We start from the raw sequence: 19,562 nt of genomic DNA on the forward strand, positions 1-19,562 counted from the left end.
AAAGAACACGTTTCAGATATATTTAGATTCATACAAACAATCAACATATACCTTCTGCTGTAAATAAGAGTATAATACCACAGAAACAATTAACCTTGTACATTCGAACAAGATTTATATAAAGAGAACATTGTATAACAAATGAACTGCCACACTATGATCTCCATTGTCGATGCACCAATAAACACCAAAACAACAACAACAACATCTTCATTCGTGCATTTCCTGAAACATTCAATGTCCACATCCACTTCTGCATATTCTTTGAAGCTTAAGTTTTCCTGTAATAAATTTAGATGTGATGCACATGCTCAAATATTTCTTCCCTATTATTGGACTGTTCTTTGCAATTAATGAAAGAAGAAGCATGTGAAACTTCTTACATTGCATCATTCAAGGTGGTAAATCCAGCATGTTTGAAGCAGTTGATGATCACTGTTTCATCAACTTCATCCCATGCTGAAACACATAAATACATTACTTTTTCAATTCCACTCTAAATTTTGCTTTCAAGACATAGCACAATTTTATTTAATAGCATTCTTTGGTTGTTTTTCTTAAAACACTGGATTACACCTTGATCAAGTGGCTGAAGAACTGATGCCATATTTGTTGGTAGGTACTCAACAGTAATTGCATGTAGGTCATTTACTTGACAATGAGGGGTGCAGTAATCTACAGACAGCAAAATTTTTCTATTCTCACTCATCCTGTGATCTAAGTCATTGATCCATTCTTCTTAGATTTGTGCTGTCATCCATGACTTTTGGTTTGCTCGATACATAGTCTGTAATGTTTTCAAATCTCTAAAGCATTGAGACTTCCAGGCTTTCCAAATTATTAAAACAAGAAGTTTCTCTGTGCCAGACATGTTTGCTGCTATGAGAATGGTAATCCATTGTTTGGCCTTTTTTTCCTCCACTACAGTTCTTGCCTTTAAATGTAAGTGTTTTATTCAGTAGCAATTTAAAAAAAAAAAAAAAAAAAAAAAAAAAAAAGAGTCCAGTTTCATCAACGTTGAAGATGTAATTTTGGTCATATGTCAGCAAAACAATTTTTAAATGATTTTCCTTCCATTCTTTTGTAGCATCAATATCCGCGGCTGCACTTTTGCCACACACTTTTTTTGAAGGACAGACCATGACAAGTCTTAAATTTCTGAAACCATCCACCACCTTCTTCTATATTCTTCTATATAAGTTCTTCTATATTCATTTCGATGTGCAAATGATTCAGCCTTAGCTTTCAAAAGATACCATCTATGGGAATATTTATTGCATACATCATCATTAGCCATTCCAAAAGTACCTTTTCAAGATCTGGATACTTTGCCTTTCATGCTCAAATCCTACTCAATACAGCAGATTTATTTAAACTTTCAGTCTTTTAGAATAGTAAACAGGGTAATGTTAGGAATGTTGGGGATTTCAGGCTTAAAATGTACACCATTATCCATAGCTTGCAAAATCCTAATTTTATCTGCAATTTGCAAAGCTATCCACTTTCATGGAGCCATACAAATAAACATACACTCTGACTGATGAAATGCACTTTTAGCCAATGTTCATTTCATTACTGCACTGCAAGAAAAGAGCGTTGGAAATCATAAAAAATGATTTCTCACAGTCAGGCTACAAGCTCTTCAATTACTTCAATATATTTGAAGCATTCTGTCATTTTTAAATGCAAATATTTTAATACAAAGGGTACTAGGAAAGTTTTGCAATACAGCTTTGTTTATTTAATTTTTTCAAAGTAATTTCCTCTACATTCAATACACCTCTCCATCCTCCGAAACCAATCTTTAAACCAGTTCTGCCAAGTTTCACTAGGGAGTAAAGCACACTCGTTGTCCCAAGCCCGTAGAAGCTCGTCATCACTGGAAAACCGCCTCCCTTTTAGCTTCATTTTCACATGCGCGAACAGTGCAAAGTCGCAGGGAGCAAGGTCTGAACTGTAGGGAGGGTGCTCGAGAAGTTTCAGTCCTGTCGTGGTCAAATATTCGGTGCAGGCTTTGGCGTGGTGAGCTGGAGCATTTTCGTGATGGAGGTACCAGGTGTCCATTCTTGACTTTGGCCGCAGGCTCTTCATAGATCCAATGACTTTAGGCAGGCATTGTTCAGTATACCACTTAGCTGTGACTGTCTTCTGCGTGTCCAAAATGACACGTTCCACAATTCCACTCGATTTGAAAAATACAGCTATCATTTTCTTTTTTACAGATCGGGATTTTCTGACAATTACGGGTGTGTCGTCATCATCAAAGACCCAAACTTTGTTTTAAGCCTTGGTCGACAGATCGTAATAGTACAGCCAAGTCTCGTCACCTGTCACGATGTTGTTCACATACCGAGATTGTCCCTTATCAAACTTTTTTAACATCTCCCGGCACCAAGTCACACGTCGTGTCATCTGCTCTTCAGTCAGTTGATGCGGCACCCAGAGAGAACAAAGTTTCTTCACGTGCAAATGATCTTGCAGAATCGAACGAATTGCTGGTGCATTTAGGCCCAAAGTATCCTCTATCTGTTGGTAGGTCACTCGCCTGTTTTCGTCAAGAATTTTCCTCACAGCAGTAACGTTTTCCTCCGTAACTGACGTTCGTGGCCTTCCCGGCCTCTCAGAATCCTCCAGAGTGAAATTTCCCCTTTGGAATTCTCTATACCACCTGAATATCGTTGTACGATGTGGACAATCATCATCTAGTGCAAGAGTCATTTCTTCTAAGCAGTGGTCTATGGTTAAACCACGCACGAAATTATACCGCAAAACTGTCCTTATCTCATTTCGTGACCACGATGCCATCGCAAGCACTTTACACTCTCACTACTAATGAATAACTGAGCCCATTGACTTGGCGCAGCAGCTACTATGCACGTATGAACATGTCTCAACATGCAGCAACAAGCAGCTTCCTGTGATTCATTGTTGCGTCATACTGCAAAAATTTCCTAGTACCCTTTGTAAAAGAAGTAAAAATTCAGATTAAGAAGGAGAAATTTATGGTCATTATAAAGAAATATTTTTATTTTCAGTACCATTTCACTGAATGTAAAATAGCATTAGGTTTCCTGGAAAAGGCCTCTGAGGTTGGGTAAATTCATGTCTTGACGTTAAATAAGCTCATACACCAAACCTTAATTGAAATAGCTCTTTACTGTGACTAAAATTTAACATATTTACCATAAAATCTAATGTATAAAATAAAATAAAATAAACTACTATGATTCACTATATAAGAATTAGAACTGTAATAAAATCATTATAATAAAATTACCTTAGATAAACAGGATTAAAAGCAATAAAACCTGTAGCTTTCTGAAGCACCAGCTTCCTTCCTTAACAGTAATGAATCTTCTGGCAACACTTCCTTATATATAACAGGCTCACGGTATTTCACCACGTGGTTCTATCAGTGCATGGTCAGAACTGGAAGCGGAAATAGCTTGGGAGCGCAAAAAGCAAAACCGTTCATCCGTACTTAGGACAATAGCTTCAAATAGGGAATGGAAACGCATACCCCTGTCCCTATTCATGGTATTGTTGTTGGATGAACAGATTCGCAGGCTCTCGAGCCATATACGGTCCCAGAATCCACGAGCTCGATCTACAATAACCGCCTCCTCTGGGGAAATTGGATGCTGCCTCTCCCAATAATGCTCGGCCACAGCAGACTTATTATAATCAGCAGTTTTTATAGCATTTAAATGCTCCCCCAGGTGATCCTTTAACCGCCGTTTTGTTTCGCCCACATAACATTCCCCACAATCCGGGCATTTTATCCTATAAACAACTCCACTACTAAGGTCCTTTGCGATTGGATCTTTGAGTGAGTGAGAAGTGGATGGTGTAATAAGGCATCCTTCAGTCACTGAAGAAGTAGCATAGGAGTACTATGATGCATCCAAGAATTATTTTATTCCTTCAGGAAATTGTAGAGAGACTTCACCCTGTGCAAGATGAAGTGCTTAGAATTTTGCTATTCTTCATTTAAATTTTATTTTGATAACGTGTCAACTTAATTATTATTTTTCAATACAAACATTTCTTTAAAATGTGTAGCCCAGTAAGCATATGTTAGAAACCAACATCTTAATTCCATGTTCACTGTATCATAAATAACAGTTATTTGATAGTGCTTTTTTCTCGGATTTGAAAGCTGTATATTATTAGCAATGGCCACATGGTGCAAGGAAGCCTATGGCTTATGCTGCATTGTTTCTGAATAGATTACTAAGAACACTTGCTATGAGAATAAAAAGGGGAAAAAAAATCCACAAGCACAAATATGAATAATCCACGTGTCTACTAATGTTACAAAAAGCCAAGCAACTACTGTGGGGCTAAGGCTTAACATCATTCACCAGAGCTCCTGCACTGTCGTGGGTGTATTTTGAACATCTGTCCAAGACCTATATATAGTAGGAAATGATCTCCCACTGTATATCAGAAAGAAAGTGCCATGCTTCAAGTATGTAACTAGAAATCAAAGTCCTGTAGCGCACCTTGATCGTTTTTTACTCTATTTCCCAGTGGAAAACACTGAAAATAGGCCTACTGACATTAGGTAACAAGAGTTGACATGCATCTAGAAAGTTGAATTTTCATCTTGATAATGTATTTAAGGAGGCTAATATACCTGGGTCCACCCTCGTTGATAAACCTGATCTTTGTCATGCATGTTTTCAACAGTGGGAAGAACATACTCTAGCAAACATCAACAACTACATGAGGCACATACTCTCGACACCTGCCAGAACTGCTTAATTTATAATGATGAGCTGAAAATAGACATTGTTGTGGATGCTTCAGTTGATCTTCGCTTGTAGTAGTAGTAGTAGTAGTGGCATGTGATGTAAGAAAGCAAGTGTATGAGCTTATCCAGCCAGCCAAAAAAAAAATTCACACCATTCCCTCCAAATGCCTGTCCAGTTCCTCCTTAAATTTATTCAACCTATCAACTTCCATGACGACAGATGGAAGTTTGTTCCAGCAATTAACCACCCGCTTGCTAAAGGCAAATTTCCGCACATCTATTCTACATCTGTCTTTTCTCAATTTGAATTTATGCCCCCCTTAGGTTCGTAATCTGAACAAGTGGAAGGATCCCATCAGAATGCAGCATGCTCAACCCATTCAAGGCCTTATACACCTCAATCAGATCACTGCGCAGGTGCCTAGTCTCCAGCCACTGCAATTTGCAGAACTTAAGCCTCTCTTTGTAAGAGGATCCCTTCATTCCCCTCACCAATCTTGTTGCCTTTCTCTGTACACGTTCAAGTAAATCTGCATCCTTCCTAAAATGAGGCCTCCATACCTGTACGCAGTACTCAAGGTGTGGCCTGACCATTGCCTTATACAAAGGGACAATCACCTCCTTCATCCTGCTAGCAAAATTCCTATATATATCATTGACAAAACCCCATGACCTGTCCTGGCAGCCTGTCTGCATTGCTCAGAAAACTTTATATCTGACTGCACAATTACTCCAAGGTCTTTTTCATTTTCTACCACCTTAAGTGTAGTACCACACAGTTGGTACATTTCTCTGGGGTTACTTCTTCCCATATGCAGTACTTTGCATTTGTCAAGGTTAAACTTCAGTTACCACTTCTTAGCCCATCTGCCCAAATTATCTAGATCCTGTTGCAGTAGCACACTGCCATTACTGTCATTAACAACCCTACCAACCTTTGTATCATCTGCAAACTTCGACATTAAGCCTGATATACCTTCATCAATATCATTGATAAATATACAAAACAACAGTGGACCCAACACCGAACCCTGTGGAACTCCACTAACAACATTAGTCCACAAAGAGCAGCACCCATTGATTACCACCCTCTGTCTTCTCCCACTTAACCATCCTTTTATCCATTGTAGCAACTTACCCTTAATACCATTTTGCTCCAATTTGTACAATAGTCTTCCATGTGCAACAGTGTCAAAAGCTTTCCTGAAATCCAAAGAGATGATATCAAAATTATTTTTTGCATCCAATTCCTTTGTAACCACATCATAATATCCTATCAAATTTGTCAGACAAGACTTTCCCTTAACAAACCCATGGTGTGTCTGAATTATTGCTGCAGTCTTGTCTAGATGATCCTGCAATGCATCCTGCTGCAGTCTTGTCTAGATGATCCTGTTTTACTGGTGTATAAATCTCCCCGTTGAATGCAGCAATTATGCAATAGAACAATATTGAACCTCATCTATGGGGAGGAGCTTAATATGCACATACTAAGCCCATTTTAAGTGTGGTTTCAGTGATGGAAAATAAATTCTCATCCTTGAATCCAGTAATAAAACAAATCCAGTCTTTTTTCAGTCATTTACAGGATAACTATTCTGTCAGTTTTTGCTAGATCCCTGGGCACTTGAGGGAATAAGCATATGAACCAATCAGCAAACAATTACTTACCATAGCACCCGCATCTTTCCATGCCTTATATGAAGGATGTTCATATCCATATTTAACAAAAGTATAGAGCCCAATGGTTACAAATGAGGCAGTAAAAGAGAAATGAAACTTCAAATAAACAAGAACTACAGAATGGGTCACCCAGTGCCAAGCAGTAGTGACTAAGCATTTTTATATTGTGATCCAATCTGGTGTTTTCTAGCATAAGTATAACCTTTTTAAAGTTCTGCTTGCAGTGTGCAGTGCTGACCACATCCAAATACTGTTAGCCACTAGAAACATACTATATATCTGTTGCTATCTTTTGTGCTGGCAATGTACTGTCACTAAGAACATGCTGCTTTTTTTTTTCCTTCTTCTTTTTTTTCCTTCTTTTTTTTCCCCTTTTGCTCACTTAGTTACTGGTTGGGCCACACTTGCATTCATGTAGCGAAGCTGTAAACCTAGGAGTGAAGCCACCCCTAAAGCAAGAAGAGAACAACATGAGTTCTAGCAGCCCAGAAACTAACAGAGTAAAATGTCCAAAGTCAGAAATAACCCTACAACCTTATACCATATTTAATAATAATACATGACACTGGAGATCGAGAAGTGAGGATATATGCCCACTTTTGTAATCCAGAGAACTTCAGAGAGACCTGTTGGCACCCTAAAAGTAGTAAGGTGCCTGTGGTGTAGGGATAGGCTTGTAAAAACATCAATCTCAAAGCAGTCAATGAAATTATTAAGAGCAACTCATTTTGTATAAACAGCAGTAGTGATAACACTTCACACTACTTGAAATTCATCCAGATGAATAATCTCTAAATGGGATCCCCTAAGAGTAGCAGAAAAACAAATGGTGGAGAAACTAAAGAAATGGTTAGTGAAAAATGTGAAAATAATAAGTACTGAGAGAGAGAGAGAGAGAGAGAGAGAGAGAGTCTCTCAGTACTGATAATTCCACAATGTCTACATTCAATGACTTGACCAGCATTTCAAATTCTTCAATTTTATTTACTAGACTCCTAGCATTAGTGTAGAACAGGCATGTATACATGCCAGTACGCATGCATCTGTTCCTACTCTTTGTTACCCTAATACAGCCCATGTATTTCCTTGATCCACAATGACCCACAGCAGGCCTTGAGATCCCCAGTATCATGCTTTTTGGGGCTGCTGGATGTTCCAATAGAAACATTGCAAGAATCACTTTTGCTTCTGCCTGTGGCTCTTGTTAATTTATTAATCTGCATATCTCCACAAACCAGGAGTTTTCTGACCCACATAACACTGCCTCAGTAGCATCAGCAAATATCCTTGCACCCTTTCTATTAAGTATATTCCATTCTTGTAGAAGCAGTCTCCCGTGTTAACAAGCACAGACTGCACTGAGAAAAATTCTACCCCATGAGCCTTGCACAGTCTTTCTAGAGCCGAAATGATTACTGCTGAAGTAAGAAAGGCATTCATTAAACTTTTGGAATGCTTCAGCATTGCCTTTAGTGGTCATCATATTAGGAGGCTCAAGTTCTTCCTTTTCTGTTTCTTTTGTGACGTTAGGGCTTTCTCTTGTTCAGCAGCCATTTCCATGAATTCTTCATTGTTTAAGCCATCTGTCTGGTTTTTGATGAGCTCTTTTATGTTTTCATATTCTGTATCATTCAGAATCTGAAGCCCAAATCCATGGAAATCTTCAACGCAGTCACCCCAAAACTTTCTTCACACTAATTCATTCATTCATTCATTTTTGTTGCACTTCCTTCCAGGCACTAACAATGGTATGTCTCCCCCTTATTCATAGCCTTAACAATTTTGCACAGTCTTTCTAGAGCCGAATTGATTATTGCTGAAGTAAGAAAGGCATTCATTAATTTCATTGGCCCTAAACGGGTTGCTACCCTTCCACATTCCAAGATTTTTTGACTTGTTCTTTATAATGGTACTGATGGAAGATCCCTTCTAAATTAAACATTTTGTACAGCTCAGTGGAGTGACTGAGTAAATTAGCTGACTCACTTGATTGCTTTGACGCTATTTTAAAAAAAAAGTTGAAACGGCCTACATGGTAAACTGAAATCAATCGTGTGAACACAAAATGCTCATAAACAATAAGTAGTAGTAGTGGCATGTGATGCAAGAAAGCAAGCATATGAGCTTATGCAGCATCAGCCAAAAAAAAAATAACAAAACAATCTCCTCTAAATATTTGTCCAGTTCCTCCTTAAATTTATTTAACCTATCAACTTCCACAACGACAGATGGAAGTTTGTTCCAGCAATTAACCACCCGCTGGCTAAAGGCAAATTTCTGCACATCTATTCTACATCTGTCCTTCCTCAATTTCAATTTATGCCCCCTTAGGTTCATAATCTGAACAAGTGGAAGAATCCCATCAGAATTCAGCGTGCTCAACCCATTCAAGGCCTTTCAAGTAAACCAGAAATTACTGGAAAACAAAACTAGACTGAGAATAACATTGCTGAGTGGTGTAATAGCACAGCACAGTGTGCAGCCAAAAGCAACTCCCTGTCAAGGATATCTCAATTTCTAAAGAGAATTTTGATAAACAACACTTCAGCATACTTTATTTAATTAGAAACTCCAAGTGAGTACTCCCTTTCCCCTAAACAACACCAGGCACAAGGATGTATAAAATGTATGTAACAAATGGTACATGCGATTGGTTCAGTATATTTTCCCATTTATAGTATTAAATAACCATAGGACCCTCTCAGGCACCCCAACCCCTGCTAATGGATAACTCCTCCCAAGCTGTTTGGAGTGAAGCCCTATTCTGGAGAAACAGGGTGCAATTCTATCAAAGTTATAGTGCTGTAGCAAATTAGTGGTGAGTGAATCAATCTAAAGTGGAGGATAATTTTAATAAGAACATTGGATAGACCTATAAATATTGTCATTTTAGTGAAATTTTCGATATTAATTATAACAAAATTCTGTTGTAATATATAAGTGAAATTGAGTAGTTGGTGACATAATGGCCTTTGATAGAAAAATCCTTATTTTTTAAGAAGTTGAAATGAATACTTTTAAAAAAAATTTTAAATCACTTTATAATATTATATTTATTTCAGCTTTCTGCATCGCCATGATGAAGCTTTCTCTACAGAACCATTAAAAAATACTGGAAAAGGACATCCTCCTGGCTTCTTCCATGTACAAAATGTATGTGTATATATTTTCAGTATAATAATTTATTAAGCCTTTTTAATTTTATTAGTCTTACCATTTATTATAACATATATATTTATATATATATATATCAGTGCTTTTTTTGGTACAGTATACAACGCCATACGGCACATTTATTAACAGTGACTTGTGACATTTGGATGCAGCACACTTCGAAATTTGTAATATTCTGTAAATTTTTTCACGTTTGCCTACTATTCAAATAAGTTTAAATTTATTTAACTCAATCTGCATTTTTCACTATCTATTGTTATGATATTTTCTTTATAAAACTTTATAACCATTTTCAGAATTCTAAATTACTCAGTCGGACTCCTTTTATAGAAATTTTTTTAAAATTTCCCTTGGAAATTACATTTAAAATAGTTTCCTTTGAGCAAAGAAAATTTTCATATAACGAACAGCTTAGGAGATACTTAACTGGATACACACTGTTCACACTTCTGGCCTTCGGGAAATTTAGGAAATTAGTGCTGCTACTGCTAAGTTGCTGACCGGGCTAGCCGGGTGGGTAAAGTACCTGCCTGGCAACCCAAACGTCGCGGGTTCGATTCCCGCTTCGGGCTTTGATCAAAGTACTGCAAAGTCCTAGGGAAGTGCATTATGGCCACAGAAGCCTATGCGCCAACAACTACCAAAAAAAAAAAAAAAAACTGCTAAGCAAGAATTGAGAGAACTAAAGAGATTACCATTCTACAGCTTAGGGGTACCTGGTAAAACCTATCTGACCATCAGTTGCACTGGTCAATAGTGAGCAAATCAAGCGGTATTCCCAATGGGCTCTGGCCCACCTTCTACTGCAGTGGTCAAACATTTTCCCGTATAGGGGCCATATTCAAATTTAGATTTATTTCGGGGGCCACACTGAGTGATTCAAAAAAAAAAAAAGTAATATAGTGTGTTCGTGTCTAACGGGACCAGGGGTTCCCCCATCTCCGCGTGGTATACATTGTCTTGCAATACAGAACACTGTAAAGGCCAGAGATTTAAGAGTGTATGGATTTTCTAAGTGTAGTGTCGTGTATCATTGTTCTTCTGGCCATTTAGCCGCTAGACCCCTGCTATGGCCCAACGTTGTCCACACGAGGCAGACCAGGTACACCAGTATTTAGATATTTACTCTAGCAGGTTCTGCCACCTAATTTCCTGAGATTTCAGTGGCAAGGACCTTAAAAAATAAATAAATAAAATAAAATAAATAAAAAATATAAATAAAAAAAATATATAATAATAATTTAATAGTATTGGGAAGCAGTCGCTGAAAGGTTAGGCCGAAAGGGGTTTTCGTATGCAGTTGGAATTTTGACAATTTTTTTAAATTTTTACATTGTATGGGGATGTTCGCTGGTGTTTAGGCAGAGTAGGGGGGAAAGTCAGAAATATGGAGCCAATTAGGGAAGGCGACCCCAGGTCAAAGTTTCAAATTTAAATTTAGACTGTGTGGGGTTACGCTGTGAAAGTTAACAGAGTAGGGGAGAGACTGAAGGCTGAAGGCAAGAAACAGGAAGTAAAGAGTCAATAGAGGAGGTGACCCCCTGTGGTCAGTGGGGCAGGCCCTGGTGATGCATCACAGCTCCTGCTGTGATGCGTCACCAGGAGGAAAAGGAGAGCGAGGAGGGGAAGAGACAGTGAAACTAACGTCTCCCCTCCCCAGGGAAGTGGAAAGAAAGTACCGTGCAAGAGAGCACAGATATCGGATCTCCTGTTGTGTTGGCAGCAGAGCTGCAATGAGGTCAAGTCCATGGTAAGTCTTCTATTTAGGTTCTAGTTCTTCTAAAGAGATGTCATCAGACATCTCTTTAGGGTTGTGGGTCATTCCCGAGACAAGTCCCGTACTGCAGTTCAGGTTGTTGAGGTTGCACTTGCAGTCTGTCATCAAGTGTTTGATTTTAATCTTCTGTTTAAAGAGGAGAAATGTTGGTTGGTGATATGTTTTGTCTTTGGGTTGTCGTGGTCGGGTGGCATTTCCTCTTTTCCTCAGTGTATGGCAATTTGCACCCTTCTTCTCGCGAAGAGGTCCTGGGCGAATCGTGACAATGCTTTATAATCTTATTCTGTTTCAAGGAGGAGAAATTCTTGTCCTCTTGGAAGATATCTCACTTTTGTAATCAGAATACATCTTAGGTCTTTGTAGATGTCCCATTTAAAAGTGTATGGATTTTGTAAGTGTAGTGTCGTGTATCATTGTTCTTCTGGCCATTTAGCCGCTAGACCCCTGCTGTGGCCCAACGTTGTCCACACGAGGCAGACAGTCAAACATAAGATGGTTCCAGTCTTCTCTCTCTCCACAGTGCAATGTGGGTTTAATGTGAGTCCGAAGCCAGTGAGCTTTGCATTGAAGGGGCCATGCCCTGTTATTAAGTATGTTGTTTGAAGTCCTGGGAAGAACTATGATGTTGATTTCGGATATACTCTATTTGTCTGTGGAAAAACTTGTGGGTGATCTCTCCTTTGGTAGTACCGGCCCATCTGTTTTGCTACCTGCTGCAGCAGGTGGTTCTGTAGGTGTACTTTTTCTGCCTTTCTCTTATTAGTGGGATCAGTTGTAAAATTCAGGAAGGTAACTGGGACTCCTTTGGAAAGGTAATAGTTCTAATGATTTCTAGGTCTACTGGGAGCATTCCTGCTATTACTTGTAAGGCTGGAGTACTCACTGCACTGCAGGGCGTGGGTTATGGCGCAGATCGCTGGGTAGAATCCAGCAATCTTCTCTTTATTACTAGCGTGATCTTATCGTATCATATGGCCGAAGCATATGAGATTGCTGGGATAAAAACTGTCTTATAATATTGCCAGCATTCTCTTGTTGAGGCTCCCGTCTCTATGTGAGACCTGAGACCCTGGCCACCAGGGCCAAGTCGTTCCTGATCTTCATTCTGATATATTTAAAGTGTGGCTGAAAGGATCGTTTGCTGTCTAGGAGAATACCTAAATATTTGAGCTGTGGCACCAATTTTATCGTGCCCTCATCAATTTTAATTTCGAGTGGCCTACGCAGGTCGAGAGAGCCTTTAAGGAGAATGGATGAGGTTTTCGCAGGTGATATCGTGAGAAAGTTCTTTGCTGCTCAGGTTTGAAGCAGTCGAAGGGCATGGTTGGCCAAGGTTGAGCTCTTGAGTTTGCTCCCACTGTAAGGATGAGGTCGTCCGTGAAAGCCTGGGATTTGACTTCCCCCTGGTCCATCCTCAGGAACTCATCGAAGACAATGTTCCAGAGCAATGGGCCCAGCACAGACACCTGCGGACAGCCTTTGTAGATCTGTTTTACTATCTTCTTGTACGGGGTATTGACCTCGACCTTTCTCTGTGATAGGTAATTTTTATGGTGTTGAATAGATTTATTGGCACCCCGGCCTCCCTCATCCTGCCAAGGACACTTGCCCACCAAAGTGAGTCAAATGCCCCGGCGAAGTCGATGGAGATCAGGAGGAAGTATTTCCTGCTGCATTCCCTTGCTGCAATGAGCAGGTTTTTCAATGCATCTATCGTGGAGGAACCTGGTTTGAACCCATATTGGTTCACTGCTGGTAGTCCTGCTGCTTCGTAGTGCTGGGAAATTATTTTATGCAGTAATCTTTCGTATAGTTCACTCACCACTGATAGAAGTGCAATGGGTCTATATGAGTTTGGATTCTCTGGCTATTTGGTTGGGTTCTTCAGAATTAACTTAATATTTGCTGTCTTCCATTCAGTTGGGTATTTTCCTGCTTCCATACAGCAGTTAAATAGATCCAGCAGAAGGTTCAGTGCATATTCAGCTACCTTTTTAACAATTTCCGGCTTGATCAGATCTAAGCCTGGACATTTCTTGGTTTTGATATCTGCGACGGCTACCAGGAGCTCCTTCCATGAGAAAGGGGTCTCCTGCTGTGATGTGTCATAAATCTGGTTTTCTTTAACAATTGGTGCTGTTCTTGTTGGAATGGTATAGCTGGGTCCTTGAAAATTTTCCATTGATTGCTCCCAAGTTGTGGTGAGCACACCCTGTGGTGTCCGAGTGGATGTTAAAACTTCGCCTCTGGGGAGTTTATTGATGGTGACTTTGTAAACCACCCCCCAGGGGTTAGCATTTCCTGTTGTGGAGACCAAGCCCTCCCATGATCTCTTTTTACTTTTCTTGATAATTTCTGTATAACGATTCTTGACATTTCTGTAGTGCTGCCTAAGCACTTCCACTTCTGCAGCCGGCCAGGTCCTCCGTGCTCTTTGGAAGTCTTTCCTTCTTTTAATTACTGAGATTCAGCAACTAAGGAGAGATCCTTAGTTGCTGAATCTCAGGTGTCCACCAGGGAACTGCACCAGGCAGTGGGTTTTTTCTTTTTATAGCTGTTGCACTGGCACTTGTAATAATTTCTGTTAAAGTAGTGTGTATCTTATTGCATTAGCATTAGTAGAGACATATGATGCAAGAAAGCAAGCTTATGCAGCATCAGCCAAAAAAAAAAAAAAAAAAAACGCTCCCATTTCACTCCTCCATTCTTTCCAAATACCTGTCCAGCTCAGCCTTAAATTTATTTAGGCTATCGACTTCCACAACAAAGGATGGAAGTCTGTTCCACCAACCAACTACCCGCTGGCTAAAGGCAAACTTCCGCATGTCTATCCTACATCTGTCATTCCTCAGTTTGAATTTATGCCCTCTCATGTGGTTATTCTGAGCAAGAGGAAGAATCTCATCAGCATTGAGCATGCTAAAACCATGTAAAAGGAAGTTTCTGTTGTCATGTTACTGTTTTTTATTTTCAGGCTATATATAAAAAAATGCAAATTTGCAATACTTTTATGTGTAACAAATCTATGTCACTAATTTATCTTTTAGATTTTATTAAAATTATAAAAATATGACTTTCTTTTGTTTTTCAAAAAAAACCTTACTTTTGCTTTAAATGCTCACTTTAGAAAATTTACAACCTGAAAGGATCACTGCTTAAGTTGAATATTAGTTGAATGAATAAAAATAATGATACACCTGAAATTGAAAATATTCGAAAATTTTATTAAGTACAATACGTTGTTGTTACATTTACTAAGCAAAACATTTAATGAGAAAAATTTTTTGATAATTAGCAATATTTAAAATGCTGTTTTAGTTCACTTTCCACATGGGTTGTAGAGACCACTGTGAATCAACTGTAAGTGCCCTGTTCGATAATTAGGAGAAAGTGATTTACTTTTACCTTGACAAATAATCATCTGTTGTTTTGCGCAAGTACATTATCCTCATTTTTCCGTAAATTTTCCCTATCTCTATTTACGCTTTACGGAAAAGTGGCCTCTCGCATTTCTCTGCCCACATTTCGTCCCCATCACATTTCGCCCCTAGTAGATAATGAGTAGGTTACAAAAATGTAAATACAGTCAATACTCGATAACTTGAATTTTTATTGAAGTCCCAGTCCCTTTAGTGGAGATTCCATGTTAAACTCTCTCGATTACTCGAACTGAACTTCCGATAACTCTTAACTTTTCCGAACAAATTTTCAAAATTACATTCATGTACAAATTGTCACATAGCTTTTAAACTAATTTCTCCCCTTTTGTATGTTTTCGGGGTTCTCTTTCCATTGTGAAAGGATTAACAGTTCCAGTTAATCCTTTCACAATGGAAAGAATACATATTCGACCACGAGGGCGATAGTCACGTGGTTATTGATGCACGTGGGGGGAGGGAACAGTGACTAATCTTATAGGAGTCTTTTCAGTAACAAGTAAATCTTGTTCTGATTTGTCTAAATTCAAACAATAAAAGTTCCTGCATCTGGCTCTCCTCACATTTCCTGGTCCAATGGACAGCGTGCGTTTGATGTTTTCGCTGCCTAATTATTGGCGGTGCATCACGTGAACAAGCTTAGCATGGCCTTTGTGGATGACCTTGTCCTGTTGGTGCGTGCAGACACTAGGTCGTCCTTGGAAATTATTGGAAATGCGGCACTTATGAAGCTCCAGAACTGGGCAGCCTTGCACAACCTTACCATCTCGGCAGAAAAAACAAAATCTATTCTTCTCAAGGGCAGACATTGGATCATGCTGCCCAAGGCCTGAATCAGACTGGCATGGGTTATCTCCTTCTCTGCTAGAGGACACTGCCTTGACAACTTGCTAATCCTTTAAGGGTAGGAACACTGCTGGTACCATTCTGGTGCGGGACTGCTGGCACTCATCAAGTGCGGGATACTGCTGCAAACCCCTTATAGGGTAGGATCCGCTGGTACCGTTCTGGTGCGGGATTGGTGGCACTCTGGAGAACTTCTGAGTGCGGGATACAGAGTCCATTGGCCTCTGGTGATCATGCAGGGGCACTTGTCCTCTGCTACTTTAACTCCCACTCCCAGACCCCTATTTTCACCTCACAAAGAGCGGACTGCTCCTCAACTTCAGTCCATCCTCCTTTTCCTTCTTTCTGTTCCTTCTAACAACTCGTACTCCTGTTCTATGTTTCATCCCCCCCTTTTTTTCCACTTGACCTTTGTCAGGCAACCCTGCAAAGGCCAGCCAGAGTATAATGGGCAGCGTGGCTCACCTCCCAGTGGTGGTGGCAGGCAACGTGGGATCCCACTAGGGGCTCTGCAGCCAAGCAGCCAGAGACACAACAACAAAACATAACACTACTCTGACAGAAACCGGACATTACACTTTTTCTGGCTTTTACAGAGATTCTGTACTTCTCCACAAAGTACCATGGTGCAGATGTGGGAAACCACAGGTGGCACCTTTCACAAAACACTATGCCACTGTGAGCATCGTTGGCAGTGCAATATCTGCATATTATTTTTGCATCTTGATTGATTAATCCTGTGTGTACAATGGCAAAAAGTGTTCCGTCAATAAGAGGCAAAAAAAAATTGATTGACAAGGGTAGAATTGCAGATACTTACAAATTTCATTCTGACTTGCAACTGTTTCTCATCATTCCCCTGTACTTGTTGTTAAGTTAATCATCAGATCTCCTACTCTTAGTACCAATCTGTAGAACAGGGGTTCTCAATGGGGGCAATGTGAAAAGAAAAAAAAGTGTCGACCGTATCTGGATAGATATCTAGCTTATGGTTTTATTGACGGCCCATTTGACTCAAGACAACCCATATGTCTTACGGGTAAGAGTTCCTTTTCAAATGATTCTACGAAACCATCAAGACTTTTAGATCACTTAAAAAGGAAACATCCTGATAAAGTTGTTAAACTTATCGAATATTTTAAAAATTTAAAACAGAATTTTGAGAAATGTAACACTGTTACTTCCTTATTTAAGAAGAACACAGAAACAAATGATGATGGAATGATTGTGTCTTATAAAATTGCAGAAATCATTGCAAAAACTGGTAGTGCTTGGCAATGGAAATGCTTTTAAAATACTTCCAGTATTTTAAAAGCATTGCCATTGCGCAATGATTCAATTCGAAGATGAATCGATGAGATGTCAGTTAATATTGAAGAGCAACTAATTGGCAAACTAAAAACAAGAAAATTTTTTTCAGATTGATGAATCCACAGTTACTGACAATAAGGCCCTTCTAATGGCATATGTTCGTTATTTCAATAATGATTCCAAATTGCAAGAAGAGATGTTTGTAAAATCTATAGAAACTGACTGTACTGGAGCATCCATTTTTGCTGCCGTCAAAACATTGTTTGATGAAAAACAAGTATCATTGGAAAATTTGGTATCCCATGCCATTGATGGTGCTACCTCCAAGGCTGGAAGACAAAGTTTTTATAGCCCACCTAAAGGAAGTATGTCCCATAGTTCTTGCAATACACTGCATTGTGCTGACATCATCTGGTTGCAAAAAATATTAGTCCAGTTCTTTATCAATCTCTCTGTATAGTCACTAAAACCATCAATAAAATAAAGTCACATAGCAAATATGATCGCCTTTTCAGAAAATTTTGTGTTGAAAATGAAGAACAGTATGTGAGGCTTCTTTTACATACAGAAGTCAGACGGCTTTCTAAAGGAAACCGTCTAACAAGAGTTGTAAACATTTTTGATATGATAATTAGTTTTTTAGAAAGCGAAGGAGACACAGATTTAGCAAATACAAAAACAACATATACTATATGGCTTAGATTTTTTGATAACCTAATGAAGTATCACTTCAAGGGAAATTAGTTACAGTGATAGACTACAAACGTGTATTAAAAGCCTTCACTGAAAAATTGGAAATATTTGAAAGCAATTTAATGAGAAAACAATTTCACGGTATGCAAGAGTTAGCTGAAATCAATATACCTCTCACCGAGAAGTGTTCTTTAAAATGTGAAACGAAAAATATGTTTTCAGATTTATTTCTTTTGAATTGAAGCTATTGATGTTAAATCCAATTGGATGCAATGCCTGGTCTGCTAGTGAAGAAATTCAAGAACTCATTGAATTAAAATGTATTGAAGAATGTAAATATAAATTCGAAAAGGTAGAATGGCTGAGTTGTGGGGATCAAAAACAACTAAACTTCTTTATCCAACAATGTGGTCTGATATGGCCAAATTACTTCTTTGTTTTCCAATGTCTTATATGGTTGAAAGTTATTATTATTATTATTAGCCATATGGTGCTAGGAAGCCTGAGCCTTATGCTGCACCAGCCAAAAAAAAAATATATTCTGATTTATCGAGAGAGAGAGAGAGAGAGAGATTGAAAGAAAGAATCGCCAAGAAAAAGAAGAATGATGATATCTAGCTCAGGACCCTGGGTGTGCCAAGCCCATACTCGCCAGATGTAAGCCCCTGGGGTTGTTTTAGTTCAATTAATAAAATATTAACAAAGGAAAGAAATAGAATTCATATGTGTTCAAGAGGAGATATTAAACTAACTAACATCATACTAAACATTGTGAACTTTTAGCTAAGAAGCATCAGGCTCAGGGATCCCATTGAATAAAAAGAGTAAGCATAAAGTATTTTCTTGTTTAAGATTTCATGGGGGAGCAATCAGGAAAAAAAAAATGTCTAAAAAGCCCTTTAGGGAGTGATAATTAAAACAAGGTTGAGAAACACTGCTGTAGAACAATATCATCTTTTTATGACCTCAAAAGACGATAGCTTCTTGTCCAAGAATTGGAATACTACCATCATTAAATTTTTGCATTTAATGCCTTTTAAAAAAATATCCATTTAAAGCCTTAAACATTTCAACCAGGTCTCCTCACAAGTGAGTTTCCAAGTACTGCAATTTGCAAAAAAGAAGTATTTTGTGGTAAGAGTACCCTTTTGTGTTCTTGGCCAATCTTGGTCTCTTCTCTACACCCATTCCAAGAGATTCACATCTTTCTTAAAATGACACTTCCACACCTGTATGCAATATTCAAAATGTGGCCTAACAACTGTTTTTATTCCTGATGGAAATGTTCCTATATATTTTCCTGTATACAAGCATGTCTGCTACAGTGTTAATAATACAGTGTGTATATATATATATATATATATATATATATATATATATAGGGTGTCTCAAAAATATTGGTACAAACATTTAGGGGAGGTAGGTAACATCTAAAGGAATGTGAATCGCATAGGAACCCATAACCAGAAACGTCACGGGAAAGTAGTAGCAGAGGCACAAGAAGCAGAAATGACACAAGCCAGTAATTTGTGGCAAACATTTATTTGACATAATATTAACAATGGAGTACGAGATGAATGCATTTCATGATGTTACAAGAGATGCTCGAAGGTTCCAACATCAGATGCAATGACACCAATGCAGCATGGATTGGCGGACACGATCGAACACACCTTGAGTTTCTTTGACAGTAGCAGCAGCAGCGCAGACGAGTCTCGCCACGAGATCCATTTCCATCTCCACAGGCAATTCATACATGATAGATTTGAGGGTGCCCACAGAAAGAAATCAAGGCTCGATAAATCAGGTGAGCATGGGGGCCAGGCAACGGGTCCACCACGGCCAATCCATCAACGCCCAAAACTCCTGTTCAAATGGTCATGAA

General features: G+C 38.8%; 1 protein-coding gene across 4 annotated transcripts in view; it reads left to right on the forward strand.

Moving 5' to 3' along the window:
• The window catches only part of unc-104 (kinesin family member unc-104), a 1,041,320-nt gene that overhangs the window by 620,035 nt on the left and 401,723 nt on the right, over positions 1-19,562 (forward strand). For all 4 annotated transcript variants that reach the window (XM_090382707.1, XM_090382708.1, XM_090382709.1 and 1 more), the window contains one exon: positions 9,502-9,592. In XM_090382707.1, coding sequence (XP_090238833.1) covers positions 9,502-9,592 — 91 coding nt within the window. The remainder of the gene's footprint in view (positions 1-9,501; positions 9,593-19,562) is intronic.

This window comes from Mastigoproctus giganteus, chromosome 10 (assembly GCF_048544385.1).
Source record: "Mastigoproctus giganteus isolate SK-2022 chromosome 10, ASM4854438v1, whole genome shotgun sequence".
Taxonomy (NCBI): Eukaryota; Metazoa; Arthropoda; class Arachnida; order Uropygi; family Thelyphonidae; genus Mastigoproctus; species Mastigoproctus giganteus.